The 19,464-nt window shown below is 46.4% G+C and overlaps 7 protein-coding genes across 7 annotated transcripts; 4 read left to right on the top strand and 3 right to left on the bottom strand.

The window, feature by feature from the left end:
- Positions 1 to 1,343: 1,343 nt before the first annotated feature.
- EDB91DRAFT_1173922 (uncharacterized protein) lies at positions 1,344 to 2,075 on the top strand (the record flags this gene model as incomplete). The annotated part of the gene is made up of 2 exons (XM_041320314.1): positions 1,344 to 1,495; positions 1,542 to 2,075. Coding segments are annotated over 2 exons (588 nt in total), but the record flags the coding sequence as incomplete, so codon positions are not given.
- A 482-nt stretch (positions 2,076 to 2,557) lies between these two features.
- EDB91DRAFT_1255846 (uncharacterized protein) lies at positions 2,558 to 3,152 on the top strand (the record flags this gene model as incomplete). The annotated part of the gene is made up of 4 exons (XM_041324052.1): positions 2,558 to 2,647; positions 2,696 to 2,893; positions 2,947 to 3,075; positions 3,132 to 3,152. The coding sequence occupies 4 exons, from the start codon at positions 2,558 to 2,560 to the stop codon at positions 3,150 to 3,152; spliced, it is 438 nt and encodes a 145-aa protein (XP_041169843.1).
- Positions 3,153 to 3,269: 117 nt separating this feature from the next.
- Positions 3,270 to 4,875, top strand: EDB91DRAFT_1255845 (uncharacterized protein; the record flags this gene model as incomplete). Its single annotated transcript, XM_041324051.1, has 3 exons — positions 3,270 to 4,549; positions 4,604 to 4,690; positions 4,746 to 4,875. The coding sequence occupies 3 exons, from the start codon at positions 3,270 to 3,272 to the stop codon at positions 4,873 to 4,875; spliced, it is 1,497 nt and encodes a 498-aa protein (XP_041169842.1).
- A 612-nt stretch (positions 4,876 to 5,487) lies between these two features.
- Positions 5,488 to 6,269, top strand: EDB91DRAFT_1255844 (uncharacterized protein; the record flags this gene model as incomplete). Its single annotated transcript, XM_041324050.1, has 5 exons — positions 5,488 to 5,499; positions 5,547 to 5,660; positions 5,710 to 5,913; positions 5,998 to 6,024; positions 6,069 to 6,269. 5 exons carry the CDS (start codon positions 5,488 to 5,490, stop codon positions 6,267 to 6,269), a joined length of 558 nt encoding a protein of 185 aa, XP_041169841.1.
- A 1,368-nt stretch (positions 6,270 to 7,637) lies between these two features.
- EDB91DRAFT_1255843 (uncharacterized protein) lies at positions 7,638 to 9,332 on the bottom strand (the record flags this gene model as incomplete). The annotated part of the gene is made up of 5 exons (XM_041324049.1): positions 7,638 to 8,042; positions 8,112 to 8,312; positions 8,362 to 8,553; positions 8,606 to 8,833; positions 8,889 to 9,332. The coding sequence occupies 5 exons, from the start codon at positions 9,330 to 9,332 to the stop codon at positions 7,638 to 7,640; spliced, it is 1,470 nt and encodes a 489-aa protein (XP_041169840.1).
- A 4,925-nt stretch (positions 9,333 to 14,257) lies between these two features.
- EDB91DRAFT_1087967 (uncharacterized protein) lies at positions 14,258 to 15,211 on the bottom strand (the record flags this gene model as incomplete). Its single annotated transcript, XM_041316321.1, has 4 exons — positions 14,258 to 14,308; positions 14,474 to 14,570; positions 14,628 to 14,825; positions 15,096 to 15,211. The coding sequence occupies 4 exons, from the start codon at positions 15,209 to 15,211 to the stop codon at positions 14,258 to 14,260; spliced, it is 462 nt and encodes a 153-aa protein (XP_041169839.1).
- Positions 15,212 to 16,065: 854 nt separating this feature from the next.
- Positions 16,066 to 17,794, bottom strand: EDB91DRAFT_1255841 (uncharacterized protein; the record flags this gene model as incomplete). Its single annotated transcript, XM_041324048.1, has 12 exons — positions 16,066 to 16,269; positions 16,325 to 16,379; positions 16,437 to 16,668; positions 16,718 to 16,808; positions 17,150 to 17,181; positions 17,231 to 17,244; positions 17,303 to 17,331; positions 17,391 to 17,429; positions 17,485 to 17,499; positions 17,552 to 17,580; positions 17,626 to 17,658; positions 17,722 to 17,794. 12 exons carry the CDS (start codon positions 17,792 to 17,794, stop codon positions 16,066 to 16,068), a joined length of 846 nt encoding a protein of 281 aa, XP_041169838.1.
- Between the last annotated feature and the right edge of the window lie 1,670 nt (positions 17,795 to 19,464).

Raw genomic sequence — 19,464 nt, 5'->3', positions numbered from 1 at the left:
GGCTGATGCGGAGCCAACAGTGACTATCTAACTATTTGTTTAGTGTGCGATACCAGTTTTTGAGGGGCTACTTCCATCGCCATGGAATGAAATGCTAATTGACCTTCTCTTTGAGCTTGCCACGTGGCATGGACTCACAAAGCTTCGCATGCACACAGATATGACTCTTGGATTTCTCGACACCTCAACAACACGTCTTGGAAAATATCTCCGACAATTTATGTCAGAAACTGCGAAAGAGTTCACAACCCGTGACCTTCCTAGTGAGGAAGCTGCCCGTGGGCGTCACAAGGCCCGAGCAGCTGCAAAAGGTGGTAACACAATGTCCTCGAGAGCTAGTATGTCCAGCGGAGCAAAAACCCGATATTTTAACTTTCAGACCTACAAACTCCATGCGCTTGGTGACTATGTCTCCACAATTAGGCGCTTTGGTACTACTGATAACAATTCTACTCAACTCGTATGTACACACTCTAAATGTCAACAGTTCCTAATACATTTTACCAGGGCGAGCTTGAACACTGTCGTGTGAAACGTTTCTATCCACGGGTCAGTAAGGCAAAGTTCACATCCAGAATCGCAAAACAACAGCGCTGAGAGAGAATTTTGTTTCGACTGGCAGAACGTGAGCTGCCTGCAAAGTCGAAGAAAGGCAAGGCCAAGGCCACTGGCATGGTCCAACATCACACTATGGCTCAATCAAAGGACCTTCCCAGTGTCACTTTCGAAGAGTCAGAGCCATTAGCGTTCTCTGATCCGAAAGCACACTATCACATCGCCACAAGCACAAGGTACTTTTTAAATGTACCTCAATGGCTTGGGAGGAATGCGAATGATCCTGCGCTAGAGGTATTCACTGATCTCACTTTTGTATACTACCTTTTGATGTCATTCATTTACAGGATTTTCTTCCTCGCCTCAAAGATCATCTGCTCGTTCGTATTCTTGGACATGAGTATGATGGTGATGAAGCAGAGTTTGCTTCAAAGGAACGAGCCCAGGTGCTCTTCATAAACGATCGCATTTTCCACCACAAGGTACTTCGGATAAACTACACTACATATGACCTTCACCGTGCTCAAGACTCACTTAATCCACGAACTCACACCGATGTAATGGTCCTCGTGCACGAGGGTGACCATCCATATTGGTATGCCCGCATCCTTGGGGTTTTTCATGTCAATGTTGTGTACACAGGTGGAGATGCACCTGGCTTTAACTCACCCCAGCAAATGGACTTTGTGTGGGTTAGATGGTTCAGTCATGACCCGAACAACTACCAATCAGGCTGGAAGGAAAAACGCCTCCACCGACTTGGGTTCATTCCTGGCAATGAACCAGGTGCATTTGGATTCCTGGATCCACGTAATATCGTTCGTGGTGTCCACTTGATCCCTGGATTTCAACATGACCGTACCGACACACTATTACCGCCATCAATTGCCCATCCCCTGCACAAAAATAACGAAGACTGGAAGTTTTACTATGTAAATATGTGAGTCTCTTGTTTTGTACATCTGCCTTGTACTTACCAGACATAGGTTTGTTGATAGAGACATGATGATGCGTTTCCGTGGCGGCGGGGTGGGCCATAAGTTGACTCGAGATGCAACACGAGTATTCCTCGATGACCGCGATCCTCTAGACGAGGTTGCTCCTGAGTTGGACGTTCTAGATGACCACAGTGAAGATACAGATTTTGTCAGCTCAGACGAAGAAGGTGATGACAACAGCCTTGATGGTGAAGAGCCTGGTGAGGACGAGGTGATGGACAGTGACGAAGGCATTGCCAATCGTGATGAAGATGTGGAATTGGAGATAGAGGAGTATGGCTATAGTGGAATTGACCAATCGGAAGAAGTTACAGATGACGAGGCTGACGAAGATGATGATAGCGGTGAGGCTGACGATGACCTGGGCCCTGAGGACGGAGAGGATGATGCCGGTGATGACCTCGAGGGGTTTGATGACCTTTGATTTTTTTTAGAGCGGCAGGATATGTTTTTCTTACCCAATCAGTGAATTTCAGTGTCTCTGCAGCTGATTTGTATGACCTACCACGGGGAGCCTCTAACTACTTTGTAAGATCAGAACCCAAGTTGCCTTGAACCATGCTCGATCGGGATACTCAGACACTACCACCAGCTAGTGTACATGCGAGATGGTTATATGGCTGGTCTACTACATGCACTCGTCATCTCAGGTAAATATAAGTCTTACAACATCCTTACATTTAAAGCCAAGACTGGTGAAACACTGCAAGGCTCGTACCAGGCTGGCGCTCCATTGCACGGCGGCCACAATATCATAACTGACCAATAACAGACTTAGTTGATCATGTAAGCTCTGCAAGGTCGTACCTGGCCATATATGTTTTGTGCTGTTTTGTTGATGCAGTACGTCTTTTCCGACCTCCGTTTGTTCTCTTCAAACGCGTGCCATTCCACCACAAATCAGCCTTGGAAATATCACCTTTCGACATCTGTATAGGTTGTACTTTAAGCAAGGTAGGTTTTCAAAATTTTCTCTAAGTCCCATGTTAGTTACTACTAGCGCTATGGCTACCTGCAGTGCAATCAAGCTTGAGCTGCCCGTGGATGTGACAACATTTAAATTCACTTTCGAGTGCAGAACAGCAGGACCCGTAGTAAGTCCTTTGTGCTAATAAACTTATGCTAACTAACTTTTTTTGTAGACTATTGAAATATCTATCCAACAGCCTCTCCAGATGCTACGCCCACAAGCAGGTACTGTCAAGGGCCCCGATGTCAGCAGCACACACACTGAAGTACCAGGAGTATTTACAAATTGGTTGGGCGCTGTTGAGGCGGGTCCCCCAGCAGTGGATGATAGTGTCACTGAACCCAAGTCGGAGCTGGGTGCTGAAGATTTAGTGAGTCCTCAGCCATCTTCATTTTGAATGTTGTTGAATAGCACATCTTTTAGAAACATACTGCTCAAGCGCTCGTTAGTACTGGGCCAATAGTCGACGATAGCGAAACAGAACCGGAGTCAGACCAGGAGACCAAAGATGAGCCTGCCACACCAGCAGAGTTTTATCACTGGTACAACGAGGTATGTATCAGATTCTTTTCTATGTACTCTCCACTATTTTCTGACTTTGGCCTCAGAAAAAGAAAGCAAAACCTTGATGAATACTAGTAGCATATGATAGACTTTGTTTGTAAAGTAGGAGCGCTTGCGATGCATTCACGTGATCCCACTATATCGCAACGCACGTGCAAGTTTCCGACTACGTTATCGCCAACATGCCCACCGTCTGCTGCCGCTGCAAAACCAACAACTGTCAAGGAGCTCTCATCCCAGCACACACCGCTCGTGCACATGAGCGTGCAGATCTACATAACCAAACTACTTCTGAACAGGGTAACTTCCAGCATATCGGTGAATGCATCATCCTGGGCCCTCATGAAGATGCTGGACCCATTCTGCGAGGGTTTGCAGTCCCGTTACGCGAACCTCCAACTCCGATATCTCCCAACTTCGAGTTTTACGACTTCCCTCCGGATTTGGATGACATGGTGCTGGACACCGGGTATGAGCCTGAGGACCTTGGCTCTGAGAGACCAGGGGATCCATTGCCCTATTTTGGCCGCAATATTCAGACTCCTGAGACCTTGCTTGCTGCTATTGACCACTTCGACAGATACAACGCAGCTACAGCTGCTGGCTCGCGTCCTTTGACTCCCCATGATGCCCACAATCTCCCGCGAGATCAAGAAGAGCACAATATCCAATACCAACTCCAACAGGCCATACAACATGCTGAAGAAAATCCAGATCTCGATCAGGACATTGATCCTGATACAAATCCTCTTGAAGATGTTGACGAGTACCAGGACATACTAGGCGAAGCTCAACCTGCTGAAGACGATACTGATCCTTTCTTCATTGTAGATGGACTTTGTGCAGAAGACACAACTGATCTCACGCACCTCCCAGGTCACCTTGTCTCGATTTATGCAGTCGTGTCATGGCTCCATTTGCAGTTCCACCTCCCAAAAGTTGCATGCAACGCGCTGCTGGCCATATTTGCATGTATTCTACTCACCCTTTCACCCAATATAGAACCTCCATTTGTCACCCTGCAATCCAGCAATCGCGTACTTGGAGTCGACAAACCTATATACACTCTCCCCGTTTGTCCACCATGTCGGGACGTGTTTCCACCTGCATGCTCCCCGCAATCTCATGATCAATGTACCTTGTGCAACGAGGACCTCTTCCTACCTGACAAGACTGCATGCGGCAACCAGCGCTCCCTCAAGTCACCACTAATCAAATACCCTTACCTCCCACTCTCTGATCAAATCAAGTCGCTACTCAAAGTTCCAGGCCTCGAATCTATCCTTGATGGCTGGTGTTCTAAGCCACGATCTCCGAATCAGTACATTGATATATTCGACGGCAGTGTATGCAAGACTAAACTGAAGGCACCGGACGGTAAACTTTTTTTTTCAAACCTTCCCCATGAAAAAGCTGGTCCGGATGGAGAACTTCATGTTGGAGTTAATCTCGGTGTCGATTGGTGAGCTTTCAACGTGTTCCTTGTTTTGGTTTGCGCTGAATCTCAATCAATAAGGTTCTCATACATACGAAGTAATATAGCGCCGTCACATTCGTCATGCCTGACTTCCTTTTCCATCTGCAACCTTCCACCCAAATACCGGTGAGTTCTCAGCAGGATGATTTGATTGTACAACACCATCTAACTATGTCTATAGGTATCGCACATCTAATTTGATGTGCACCAGCATTCTTCCTGGCCCCAAGGAGCAAAATCTGGATCAAATCCAGCAGTTTCTCCGACCCAATCGTTTCGGACCTCCTTCGATTATGGAAAGATGGCATTAAAGTACCTACTGAATCGTGTCCCCAAGGTATGTCCCCTCCACTCACACATTTTTTGGTCACATCTCATTCACCGACTCGTAGGACTGACTCGTACATGTTGTTTTGGTGGCCGTCGTCTGTGATAGGCCTGCCACACATAAGATTGGGGGCTTCGCTTCACATTCACATACTCACTTCTGTACCTGCATGCTGGATCGACATTGCCAACAAGGACAAACCCTCAGCCTTTACTGATGGAGGTAAGTAACTCTCTTGTATTGATTTATGTTAAATAGGTGACCTGCCCAGCATTCAAGGTTCGGACGAACGAAGAGCATCGCGAACTGGGCGAATGATATCGTAATCTCACTACCGCTAGTGCTCGCAAGAATTTCATCAAGGAATTTGTGACCAGATATACGCAACTGTCTAGACTTCCATACTTCAACATTGTCGAACAGGTAATAATTGACCCTATGCATAACTTGTTCCTCGGTATGTTTATTTTGTCACGCCATATACTATACTAACCAGTTTCAAAAAAAACTAGGCCTCGTCAAGACCCACTTCTACAACATATGGGTCCAAAGTAAAATACTTCGACCAATGCATGAACTCCGGACGCTGCACAAAATGCTTGCCGATGTATGTGTTTTCAGTATCTCTACCTATGGTCCTAACTTTAGCCTTAGTTCATTGTTCCTGGATCATGCGGTCGATTGCCCACAGATATTGGGATGCCATCAGGCGGTTCTTTGACCACAGACCAATGGCTCCTCCTGGCGACTGCTTATGGCCCAATAATTGTAAGTTTATATTATCTATGTGCCAGTGCTGTAGCTAATATACTTCTAGATACCTCAGTTATGGTCTACCTGTCTACCATCTGACAGTGGTGACCAAATTCTGCATCAGCGGGTCACTATGATACAGAAATTGGAGACCAAAAAGGAAGCAGACGCTACCCACATACTCGAAGACAGGACCGCACTTGCGGAGGCCAAAAAACGTGGTAAGGAAGCTTTTGAAGCCGAAAAGGCTCGCATAGCCAGAGACAAGGTAGCTGCAGCCAAGGCAAAAAGCCAGGAGAAGATACGACTTGCTGCCATCAAACAGACCGAGAAGGCCTGACTCGCTGCCGAGAAAAAGGCTAAGGCTGCTCAGAGAAAGGTACGAGTTCATTATTTATCTGATTTGTTGCTGATTATTTGAAGGGGAAACGGAAAGCCGTCGAGCAAAACGTCGAAGGTCTACCTGAAGGTCATCCCCGATCCCAGCCACCACCGACATCAAGTGCGACAGCTCGAGAGCCAGACGATGGTGATTTGGAGCTGGCTAACACCAAATTCTCCCTTCACCCCGACAATCCCGCTAACTTCTTGAAGTTGTGTGCCCGCCCTTCAAATATTAATTAAACATCAACTTTGTGATCAAGAACTTGACCACGCAGACCGCCTCCTTCGTGAATATTGTTCAGAGCTCATCCACGTAAGTCTCTCTACTTTTATCTCAAAGTCTCAACTAATGTCTCTTATTTTAAAGTTGTATGGATCCGCGGTGATTAAACCTAATCACCACTATGCTACTGCATGTTGTCGAATGCACTCGCAATTTTGGCCCACTTCACGAATTTTTGGACCTTCCTATTCGAATGGCTGAACAAAGTCCTCAAATCGTTCAAGACCAATAATCATGCACGAATGGCGAGTTGGAGACAAGCATTCTTCACCGAGTTTCAGAGGACATGTCACATAGGACGGATGGTAAGGGTTTATTTTGCTAACTATACTCCTAACCGATTTTTCACTAACCCTAACTAACTATACTCCTAGACTTTTTCTTTACTCAATCACAGGCAAGACATCACTTCCATGCACTGGTTGCAGAAATCATGCTGAAAGCCTTCAAATGAAGAACGAGGTACAGTCGCTGGCTTGACTGGCGCTATCCAAAGACCTCGACGATGTAAATGCCAATGGTGAGTCTCATTTTCCTCGTGTATCGTTCAGAACTTATGAACTGATATCAGCCAGGTCAATCCTATGCCTTGAGTCCCCAGCCATCAGAAGACATCAATGACGACAGATACTTATCGACTTCTCAGCTCAAACGCTCTGCTTCCGATACCCTCTGGCACCAGTTCACTGCCTCTGTGATCGCCCTGTTGTCCCTCACAGCTTCCCACTTGATTAGCACTGCTATTTTTTTCGACTACATGGTCATCAAGGGGAAATGTTACTATGCCTCTCGTACTGTCGGATCAAACCGTTCTTCCTTTCGTTCATGTCATTATCCCCGCTGACTATCCTATTCATCTATATGGCGAGGTCTTAGAAATTTTCCAGGTCGAATCAGTCTTGGCATAGACATGTGCAATCACTCTCGGTTTGTGCGCGTTCGTTGGTTCAAACCATGGCAGGGTGATGCAGGGAGTGGTATGGGATAAATTGTGAGCATACCATTTACATCTATTCATTACGAGTTAACTAACACTACACTATTTTCAGCGCCGAGTCCGTAAGCAGTGCGGCTGTGGACACTTGGAGAGTACCTAGAAGACGAAGTTCAGTTACCCCGGCTCATTGATCCTGACTGGATTAATGGTCAGTTAGCGATGACTACTTGTGTCCGTCGGTGTCGAAAAGACTGAAGGTATGGGCGACTATTAATCTTGCCAAGGTACGTCAAATGCTTTTTCAACAAGATAAATTGATTAGGGTGATGTTTATACACAGTAAAATGACTTATGCTACCAACAACGACTCGCTCAAACTGCCGTCTCATCAGCAGTCCATCTCTCCATCCATCTCTTTCTCATGCCACCTCTGAAGTTCTTGCAAGTATTCCTCGTCCTCCTTTATCAACACACCCTGGGCCATTTTCTCGTAAAAGCCCATCAGCCATTCAGTACCATCAAGGAATTTATCATCAGCGTGGTCACGAGCCCAGACTGCAGATACCATAGATTTGAAGGGTACATTTTTCTTGTGCGACTTTGGCTTGTTGTTGTTCATCTTTGCTGGCACTAGGTCAAAGACCTTCTTGCGGTGCTTCTGCGTGTTGTTCGTTCTGTGATGCTTGGTAGCCGGTGGTCGAGCGGTGTCATTTGCTGCGTCCATATCAGGCTCGTTGTGCTCCTCGTTCTTCTGCATATTGCGCAAAGACAACCAGCGCAGGAAGGCCACATACTGTATATTTAGGTGAGCGCGTGTTTTTATTAGCAGATATACCATGATGCCGACTTACATCAATAGAACACCATTTGAACCTTCAACATAAAACGCCAACTTCGCAAGCTTCGCTCTCTCCCACCTGGATAGCGTATCCGCTGAAAGGTCCTCCTTGGAATCATAGGAAAGGATGTCGGAGGCAAAGTCAGTATCTATCATCGCAACAGCCCCTTTGTTCCCTGATTGAGTCTCATAGGCCGATGCAGCTTGACGGCATGATTTTGTGACCTAAGATCATGTAAGTGACTGACATCTGATCATTAAATGAGACACTCACTGCTTGACAACGCGAATGCTGTCGCAGTCTATCTTTTCGTTCCAGAGCTTTGGCCACCTTATCATCGTTGACCTGGTCACTTGCTTGCTTGTGAATGTTTCGAAAGTACGTCTTCATGCACTCAGTGATGATAGCGTGGATGTAGTCTTCATCAGTGATCTCATGCTTGGCGTTAGGATTCTCGCGGCACACCTTAACAACAATGTGAGTCTCATCAGTATCCATCAAATTGAATATTTTGTACCTTCTCATTTTCCCATACCAGGTTAACTATCTCCTTGATGTACAGCGCGTTGACATTGTCATCAACGTTACCAAGCCAGTTCGGGTGCCATATTATCTTGGTTGATACCGTCTCGTGAGGTTCTCCATTGCCCAAAGGTTTGACAGCTCCCAACAGCTTTATGCACTCAGATTTGCTGAGGCATGGATCAATATTACAGAGTTCGAAAAAGTAAGGGTGGATTATTGGCTGTGCATGCATAGTAAGTCTATTGATTACCGTATAGCCTGATTGACAAGCATACTTTCAAGGCTGCATGTGAGTTTGATACATTTCTATCGCCGACTTTTTTCTTGTTTCTGTTGGTCTTCAAGAACTCCTCGATGGCTTCTTCGTATACCTGAATGTGTGCCTTCAGTGAGTCGTTCAATTGTCGAAGCTTGTTATTGGAAAACAGCAGGTTCTGAGTGACATCCTTCAGGTTTTGCACTTCAGATACAAGATGGGCTACAGTTGAATTCAAGGACAAGTAATCTATGGGGGTATCAAGATTGTTATGAGGTGTGCCGCTATGATGTCCCATTTGACGCTGATGCATTGAATAGAACGGCTGGTTGCTGTAGTTCTGGGGCTGATTATAGCCATCCGTCCCGCTGTGCTGCGTCACCGGACCCACAGACTGTCCTCGAGATGATGTCTGGCTTCCAGAGAATGGTGTCGGAGTCCGACCTAGGTGCGGTGTAGCCATCTGCGGAGTTGCTGGAGCTCAGTAGGGATACAGCGGTATCATCCCCATCTCGGGTGAACTTGAATGCGAAGGGCCTGGGTTTGGGTGGACATCCTGCTGGTGATGCTGAAAGGATCCAGGCGCAGGCTATATGTTCGCAAGTAAGTTTTTATTGAGTTGTGTTACTATTGGAATAATTACTGTTTGTGTAACCTGTCCGTCCTGTTGTCCCCCCATCCCAGCACTAAAAAATTCGTCACGCCGGGGCAAGCTGTGGTTCGAAAGGCCGAGGGAGGAACCCCCAGGATTGAACTGGTGACTGTAAGGCTCTGGCTCAGTTCCGTGGTGTGTCGCTGGACTAAATTGGTTTGGCAGGTCATTGGGAGCCCTACTAGGCTGTCGCTGTCCTTGACCAGGATACATGGCGTTACTAGTGGGCAGCATCGAGCTGTGGGGAGGAAGCAAGAGAAAATCTGGAGCTGCATGGAGGATCCCTAGGAAGCTAGTGATGGAAAAGTCTGGTTCAGTCTGGTTCACCAGAAAAATTGCTGAACGCTGAACTGGACGTCATGTTCGGTTCAGTGATTTTGCTGAACGTTGGACTGGACGTTCGGTTTGCGTTCGGTTTTGCGTTCAAACACTGAACGTTTCAATGTGTTTGAAAGTTGCGTGAACAAGGCTGACTACTAACATGAATTCTAATCTATGTGTCACTAAGATAAAGGTCAGCATTCTCAACACTAGCATCAAGCTCAACATGCACTGCTGCATCAGTTGCAGCTTGTACGTGCTTATTATGGTAGGCACTTTTTAACAATTGCAATGCCTCGAAGACCTGGGGTGTAAGCCGGTTGCATCGACTGTCGTCCGTCATGCCGCCACTTGAGAAGGCCCGTTCTGATGGTGTTGAAGAGCCTTGAATTGCAAGGTAATCTCTTGCCATGCGGGAAACGGTGGGGTACATAGTAGAATGGTGCTAGCAAATACATCAATAACTCAGAAGACTAGTAAATGCACAGTAAAATGCTTACCCCCCACCAACGGACAACATTGGCAACCTCCTCCAATGGGCTAGTCAAGTATAGGGTGAGCTCGTGACGTGGATCAATTTTCTGTTTGGATGATTGGCAAGCTAGAATTGTGGAGCGCATCCACGAATGCCCATATTGTGTAGCTCCAAGTCGTTCGCTGGACTCTGGAATGGGTGATGGTGACTGCTGAGGGGCAGCTGCAACAGGTGTGTGATACTGATCGAACTGTCGAGGAGTTAGCAAGAACTTTTGACCATCACTCGGCATCACTTACTGCAGCTTCGAGTTTTTTCTTGCCTTCGTCAAAGGCATCAGTGTCCCATTGTGATCGTGCATACTCGAGTTTATAGTTAGGATCAAGGGCTGTTCAACATAAGTGTTAGTTAGTGAAAGTATCATGTATGGAGACGGACCTAAGCAAATGAAGTAGACGTCTGTCTCGTCTGTTTTCTGGCTCCACTTGCCCAAATTCTTGAGACCAGCATGCAACGCATCAGCCACACTTGAGAACTTGTCATCGGCCGCCATGTTTTGCCAGCTTTGCTGCAAGAATTCCAACACCGGAATTACTCGCCAGACTGTTGGGTCTTTTGAGCTGAAAAAACTCTGGGTGGCATTGGCTGGCTCCTGTAAGAAGACGTGAAAGTTAGTGTAATACTAGAAGATAAATTAAACGACGCACCTGAAGGACTTCGTGGAGAAGTGAAAGCTGGAACCAGTCACTCTGACTTAACTTAAAGTCAGCATACTGCTTCTTTCGCAAATTTGGCACTTCGTCACTATCGTCGGCAAGACGTACAAAGCGGTTGACACCCTGTGATTAATGAGTACATGATTATTATATTTGACCAAATAAAAAATGACATGCACCTTCTGCAACAGAAGAAGGTGAGCAAGGCATGTGAAGAGCGAGGCCCACCGAGTTCGGACCCACTGTAAAAGTTCAAGGACAGGTACATTGACCTCTGCACATGATTGGCAGAAAAAAGCCCGAGCTTGAGGTGACTTTCGAATCTAGTCAATTAATATCAGCAGTGTTTACGTGGACTAGTACGAGTAGCTTTACGCACCTGTATGATGAGTGCGAGAGCCTTACCAAGTGCATTGGATGTGTCCGAATTGTTGACATCATCGTTGTCATCAACATTGTTGCCGTCGTTGTCATCAACATCATTGCTCGTAGGTCCAACGGCCCGTGAAAAATGGCCCGCCGCAACATTGATTGCATGCTCCATACACCTAACTCTACACTGATGATAGTCTTCAATCCCAGCTTCAGGGACAACTTCAGCAAATGTCTTGAGTGCTGAATCGTTGTTCATAGCATTGTCAGCCGTAAACCACTCAATCTATACATGATATACATTAATTAAGATTAAGTGAGGGTGTTGAAATGCAATACCTTCTTTCACAACTCAAAACGGTCCACCACTCGAACCAGGATGTTACCGATGTTGTCTCCTGAGTGATTGCCTTCGATAGACATGAAAGAAAGTTGGTCACACTTAAGTTCCCACTCATGTGGGGCATCCACAGGTGCATCAATATAGTGACCCGTGACTGACAGGTATGGATTGCCACTGTCTGAAGTCCAAGAATCAAACATGAAGGACACTCGCCCAGGAATTTCCTTGAGACGCTCGCGGATCTGAGACTCAGCTATCTTAGCATGACGAACAATCTCTTTGCGTACTTTATGACGGTGTGGGATATCTTTCTCGGAGAGACCTGGGTGAGTGTATGTGAGAAGTCGCCGAAAAGCACCCTTATCCACGAGTTGGAAGGCTTCATCTTCGGCAACGATCAGTTCCACGATGTAGTCCAGCAATCCAGCAGTAGTGAATGCTGGTGCACGATGCTCTTTTACAACTGCACTGTCCAAAGTCTTCTGATTAGAGCTAAAATCAGGATCTTCATTAGATACATAGCAAAATGCAATAGATCATGTACAGCATGTCATCCGAAGGTAGCGCACGCACATGTGGCTGAATTCCGCGCTTGCGGCAGCGATCTTTATAGAGCTTTGTATGATCCTTATGCCTGAATAGCACGCTGTCAGGTATATGTGGAAAATATAACAGATGACTTACCTCCGAATATGAGCACGAAGGGAAGTGACACTGCCCTTCAAAAAACTAAACTTGTGGGCAACCCCATTTGCCCTGAAAAGCGAAAGTTATCAAAGGCAAAGCAGCACAAAATGTCCCAAACTTACTTGCAAACCTCACACCAGTGCCCATCCTCTTCCTTGCCAGTATCGGGGTTGATAGCTTTCGCTTCGCGGGTGAAAATGGTCCGAATATCTGCCGTCAAGTCACTTTTATGTCGTTTGGCACCCTGCACAGAGAAATCAATTTGTTAGAAGGCACAAACTTGAAAGATTCACTTACCTCACGGTCCACGTCACCCATCTCTTTGGTTTGCTGGTATGTTGATGGGGGGGCATCATCGACATCTGCATCATTGGTATGTGTGTCCTCATCATCGTCCCATTCAGGGACTTAGGCCACTGCATCCTCGTTGGACTCGTCCTCGCTCTCGCTAACGACCACTTGATGGGTAGCCTTGCATTTGCCCAAAACAGCGTTATTGGGGTCAGTAAGTTTGGACACAAGGCGTGGAACACGTGCAGAGCGACGTGATCCTGTGACGATGACAGCAGGGGATGGCAAAGACGTGCGAGAAGTACTGGGCAGCAGGGTGTCGTTATCCGGATCGTGAAACCAGGTAATATCCTTGGCATCGAGGAGAGTACCATTAGCACTTACAGCACACTGGTCATTCAGCAGCATATTGAGAACACAATGTTAGCAAATTCATGTTGAAATGCTCACTTTTAAGTCTGCGTGGTGTGTGCCAAATGGTGCCTGGCTCGATCGTTGAGTGCTCCAGAGTCTACATGGAGCTTCGACTGTCGAGTGATTAGTAGAAATGGATACAAAACCTGCACTACAGAGTACCTGTAAATCTGAACTCCTGATGCGATCAGAGTTCTTCACAACACGAGATTGCTTGAAAGATTTCCGACGTCGAATTGTGCCAGTGTGGTGGTAACAAAATGAGTTGATCGATCCGACAAGCTGACACGATGTTGCTGAGCTATAATTAGGTCACGCTCTGTTAGTGTTACTAACAGTAATCTTACTGCATCAAAATGTATGCTCCCGTTCAGCGTTCGGACACGTTCGGATGCGTTCAAGACAGTTCTCGAGCTATCGAACAGAGAACCGAACCCTCAGTTCGGTTCTCCATGGCCCTTGAACGTTGGACTGAACCGCAGTCTGGTTCACCAAAAGTCCGGTTCGAACCGCGGTCCAGGACTGAACCTTTCCATCACTATAGGAAGCACGAGTAGCGCATGCACGATAGTATTAATCAGATAATAATCAGACTTGTTTCCTATTCTAATCAGAAGTAAACTCGACGTGCAAATCCCTAAATTCTGATGCCAGATTAGACTGTATTGCGCTTATGGAGAGCCCGCAAATCCATTGTTTCCGGTGTTGAGTTTGTGTGCCACAAATGTACCTTTCCTGACCCTAACATCTGGAGAAACATCTATTTTCATACATTGTGTTACTATCCTATTATAGGTTCTATTCCTTCTCTAATCTGGCCCGATTATTTTCTCGTTTCTGCAGTGATTGTAAGCTATTGCAAGGCCATTGCAATAGGATTGCAACCGCATTTCTACGGCAATTTCAACGACGACTCTATTATAAAGACCCATTTCAAACCCCACACGGTGACCTAGCTAGTGCAGCTTCTGGGCTTTGACGAGGAAGCCAGAAATGTAGTAGATGCATACCACGCAAGTACTTATTTCTCTTCCTCCTTGACCGATAGTAGTCTCCATCTTACCGCATTCTCCAATGTTCGAAATCCCTGGTTTGTCGCTTGCATCCATTCTTTCTCTCACCAGGGGCCCGCTATCCCAACCCACTGTTTGCCCTGATTGGCATACCGCTGATACATAGCAAACCAATCAACTTTCAAGTAATTCAACAGCCTGCAAGTCGAGATTTCTCGCTAAGGAGTGATCAAACAGTGGACGAACTGCGGTGGTGTTGATGTTCAACAGCCCAATGACTGTTGACTGGCTTCACGACACCCGCGCTACCATCAACGAACCTGGAGACGGAACCAGATGACGATTGCCTTGGAAAATCGGGTACATATCATAGTCTTGGATGTTTGTGTCCACTGATAGTAGAACCCAGGGCGTAGTCTACAAGGTTTGGTCAGAATCTATATCTGAATGCTGGTCACCGATCACAGTGCTAACCTTCTACAGCTCGTGCTCGCACTCATCATATTTCCACTTGAAAACCACCGTCCTTGTCGGTGCTGTCTGACATCGCTAGCGCATCCTTTCCTAGACGCGAGCATGACTGCGCTGTTTGGCCCAGGTGATGATGCCTGCACAACGCTCGTACATATGTGGCTTGATGTGATGTATAATATGAAGTAAGTTCCAGAGAGGCTGCGCAGAGTATATGGTTCAAATTTGAAAGATGGATTAAAGGCGCAGCTGAAGAGCAACGGACTGGTGCTGAATCACCTTCCAGAGGTATGTTGAGTATCTGATGCTTGGATTACCTGTATCTGATATCTATATAAATACATTTCTAATGTAGCAGGAATAAGTCCCTGGATTTAATCCATTGCATTTTGCATGGCTTTCATCGGAGTCGCACTGCCCTTACCGTATTTTTCACTATCACCCAGTCAAGAGAAGAGCGAGGGGATGCACATAAGGCTACCAAACTCGAGGTCTTGGAAGGAGGAAAATGGCACATTGGATTGAGCGTCAAGGGGCATATGTTGGAAGGTCTGACGCCATGCTAACAGAATGTACCATCTGGACATCTGGGACAAGGGGCTTCCAAGGGTTCGTCGTAAGTATTACCGTCGATGTTTTATGAACGAGCCTGTACTATTCAAAGAACAAGTTGGTCTTCCTGATTGTCCATGGAGCCTTGCACAGGCACATAGAAATCTTCTTTTCTCCCATGTGCCCTGGCCCCTGATTTCTGTTGTCATCTAGGGATTGCATCGCATATATACCACACAACCCTCGATGCTGAATCCACTGCCGCCTTTCACATCGTATGTCCTTGGTCCAGGGATTGATTGTCATCTGGCTTCTTGCAACATTACAAAACGCGCAGTTGATGTAGGGGTGGTCCATCGATTTTCACAGCCTAATACATCCTGAGTCATAGTCTTTAATTGATATCAGGATAGCACAGGCGAGTGTTCTATTAGAATGCAACATTGTCGAGGTTAAGAGACCTTCGATGAGCTATTATGCTTCACGAGCTGGGCAAGCGAGACAGAGGCACCGCTGGTTATCATTGAAATTCAAACTGCGGGCTTGTTCGATGATTGAATCATGCATAGGCCTGTGTTAGATCGATGACCTCCACAATGTAACACCCTGTGTACTTGACGTCATGCGGCAATTATTAAGCACTGTAGTCAGACTCCTACATGGTAACGTAAAAGTTGGACCTAGAACTGATCCCAACAACAAGTAGTTCACAGACACATCGCCTGATGCATGGACCCCATGACCGGTCGGCCTGATAGTATTCATTTCAATCTACTTCAGAACACCAAATAACTAGTTCACATAAGTACCACGACGAAACTGGGGACATGGCACAATTCTCCTGCTCCATGCAGAGCAACCCTACGAGTTACATCGAGCATTTCCCGTGCTACACACTACTGCTAGTTGACACATGCTCACGCTCCTGGAAGGCAATTGAAGTCATGGCAGTTGCTGCGTCTGAGTCGTCCATGAGCTCAGCGTGATATTCTCGAACAACAAGGATGAGACGTGGTCCCAGCACAAACAAATGCACAACCATGAATATTTGACGAAACCCAGCATAAATCTGGACTTCCAGGGAATATAGGTCCTATAAAAATGGTGAACTGCGCTCGCATGCAGAGGTCAGTGACATATTGGCATACCGCTGGCATCGTCGACATCTCATAACTGAGCTCGAAGCAAGAAACAGCAACAAAGCTAGCACGTTCTGAACGTCAGCAGTAGAAGAGAATGTCATTCATATTATGAACTCACCTCACAAAGTAGCCCACATGAGATTTCATCAACACCGTGAAACAGTCTTCGAGAATCCCTCCTGTCAATTGTCGTCGCAGTTCTTGGAAGTGTTTTACAGCAATCCAGACAGCGAGACACAGTGCGAAGACCTCCCATACAGTGCCCAGTATCCAAGTCATGGACGACAGACGCATGGTATCTGACTCAAAGTTAACAATGCACTGATAGGTGCCGGAGAGAATGAGCTCCTCTGATATTCAATGAGCCTCATGCATTGAAGTCTTTCAATCGAAGCTTACCCCCCGAAATGGTATGGTTCGTTATTATTGCGCTGATCGCTATGTTCGCGATATTGACAAGAAGGAAGACGACACCAAGAAGTATCAGGATCTTTCTGGATCACTGGTACATGGCATGTAACCGAACGATCATGATGACTTGTCTTGGTCAAGTCCGTATCATTGAGGTATTACAGCTGGTTCGCTCACCGTCCAGTATTACAGTTATGGTGTTATTCGTCCAATTTTTTATGAGGTACACGATAAGGCCTAACAATTACAAGTCCAGTTAGTGATCAGTCACAGCCTCGCCGGAGGATCACACTCGAAACGAACTCACATCTATGGTAGTGAATATATTGGATAAACAAGCTGGTCGAGAATCTCACTCACCCCTACATGGGAGTGCAGTTGATTAGACAGGAATGGCAGGTATTAGTGCAGAATACTCACTACATCTGTGACTGTGATCGTTGGAACACTGGCTGTATGCCGCCAGTCAGAAAAAACAAACATGGTGAATATGAGACATACACAGCATCTGGGTCCTGATTGTGAGAGATGACTGATTAGCACAACACCAATTGCTTATTTCTCTGAACATACACGATCCATAACATTCCAAGATAGTGCGCCTGGGATGCTTTTGAATCAACATGACTTGCCAATCATTTTTGTATCGCAAGCTACATACACTGATATAGAGAAAAGTCACGAGGGACCAGCGTCGCTTCTGTCGCCAATTATTCGAAGTTAATGTTGTTGTTTTGACGTGGGACTGTGCTCACCCAGATCAGTTCGACCTGTAAAACCTGTCTCAGCGATATGGCTGCTCCGGTAATGGCATCAGCCTACCTCTTTCCCGAATGTCAATGCTGGAAATACTACCATAGGGATATCAGCGGTTCCTGGATACTTATCTTGCTTACCCCAATCATACATCCCCCCAGCAAAGGCTGCAACTGCGAAATGCAGCCAAGGTTAGAACAACACATCACCATCATCATCCGACAGGCTCCACGTACCTACAAAATAGCTGGAAATCCTACTCGCATTGATGAATGGCCACCAACTGGGATCATTTGAGACTAGAGGCATATTGTCGGAGGATGGGTATGAGGAAGCAGCGAACTTGGTCGACGTACGGTGATGACATTCGTCCTGGATATACCAAAATCCAGTGTTCCTGTTGCCGAAGTGAGCATCGTGAGATCTGCTGGGCGTAAAGGCGGGAGAGAAACTAACCTAGAGAGCGAATGTCTGAGGGGTGCGCATGCACAATTAGTAATTTTCACTGACAACTTGAAAGACAGCGAGATGTTGGATTGATTATCGAATACCGACAAACCAAAATAGTAAACGCATCTGATACAACAGCACTGCACTCGACATTGCATTGCGCAGTCGATGCATCGCTTATCGCAGCCTCGTACATCCTGATTGATAATGTGTCATTGATATCTGATGAAATTACAAGTTAACGCCCGGGACATGTCAGCAAAGGAAGGCTCTGTACGGCTTCATGACTGAACAAGGAAAGTCGACTATTTGTTCTTCGACATGTGCGGATAAAACATTGATGGTGATATTGTTGATGAGCCTCGGAAGTGTCACCTCCAAGGTCTCTCTGAATAACATGTCTGTGATATTCTCTTGAGTCTTGACAGAGATGAACAATACGATGTGAAGGTTGTGAAATTCCAGCATCGAATCCTAAAGTAGCAGCGCTGATCAGACCTCGAGCTCCGAGGATCATCCAAGGCTCTGCCACATCCACGAAGTTTACATAATAACGTCGTAGCGAGCACTGAAAAGCTGAGCCATTTCTAGTGCAGTATAAATGAGCAAACGACCTGGGCTCAATATGGACAGGGAATGCAATCCGCTGGCCCGACAGCGCAGTCCAGTCTCTCACCAGCAAAATTTTCTCCTCCTGCAAGCTCCCCTCATCCAAACCCGCAGCCTTCCACACGTGTCCCTCAAGTTGCGCACATGGCAGCACATACTATCACTCCTGGGAATCTGCAACTGGCATGTAATATGCAAAATGTTCAAAACACCTCAATGCGCTGCTTGAATCACCTCGAAAAAATTCATGTGTATGTAGGCTACTTCAAGATGGTGTACTGTCCAAGTAGAATAATTTTTTCTTGAGTGTTGCAGCTGCGAGAGACAGAATAGTGGTGATTTGCAACCTTGTATGATCATAAATGATCCAGATCCCATAGATCCTAGAGAGATATTCAAAAAGTTACACCCAGAGCATATCAAACACCTCGTCAGGGTGTCAGAACACAATTTCAATATAGGCCATTCTCTTGTTTTAAGATGCTATAGACAGAGGATTGACGACATGTATGAAAGCGTGACAGCAGATAGGAGAGTGTGTAAGAAATTCAATCTCCTCCAAGTGAAAGCTGCTACTGTGCACCTGGGTTTCCCAATAGGTAAGCCTTATAAGGCTGGATGATTACGTGTCTCACCCGGCCTTATCTGGCTTAACAGCGACGTTTCCTTAACACCAGCAATAAATGTTGCCCCAAATCATGGGGGTACTTAGAGTATTCTACGCCCGCCTACACTGCTGCTGGTACCTTACCGTCGGCAACGCCCGCTATGTCGGGCCCGTTGTTAGTAATACCAAGTGCCCTTTACCTCCCGACATCTATGGCAGGTTCCCACGCACTTCTCCTCCTGCCACCAACATGTATGGCGTCATCCAGCTGCTCCCGCCCTTTGTCTACCTCCCTGCCTACTACACCCACGGC

The sequence above is a fragment of the Suillus paluster genome, assembly GCF_016628075.1.
Source record: "Suillus paluster strain FC165 chromosome Unknown EDB91scaffold_158, whole genome shotgun sequence".
In the NCBI taxonomy this organism is placed as follows: domain Eukaryota; kingdom Fungi; phylum Basidiomycota; class Agaricomycetes; order Boletales; family Suillaceae; genus Suillus; species Suillus paluster.
Note: the sequence above shows the minus strand (reverse complement) of the source record. Positions and strands in the feature narration are given on the sequence as shown.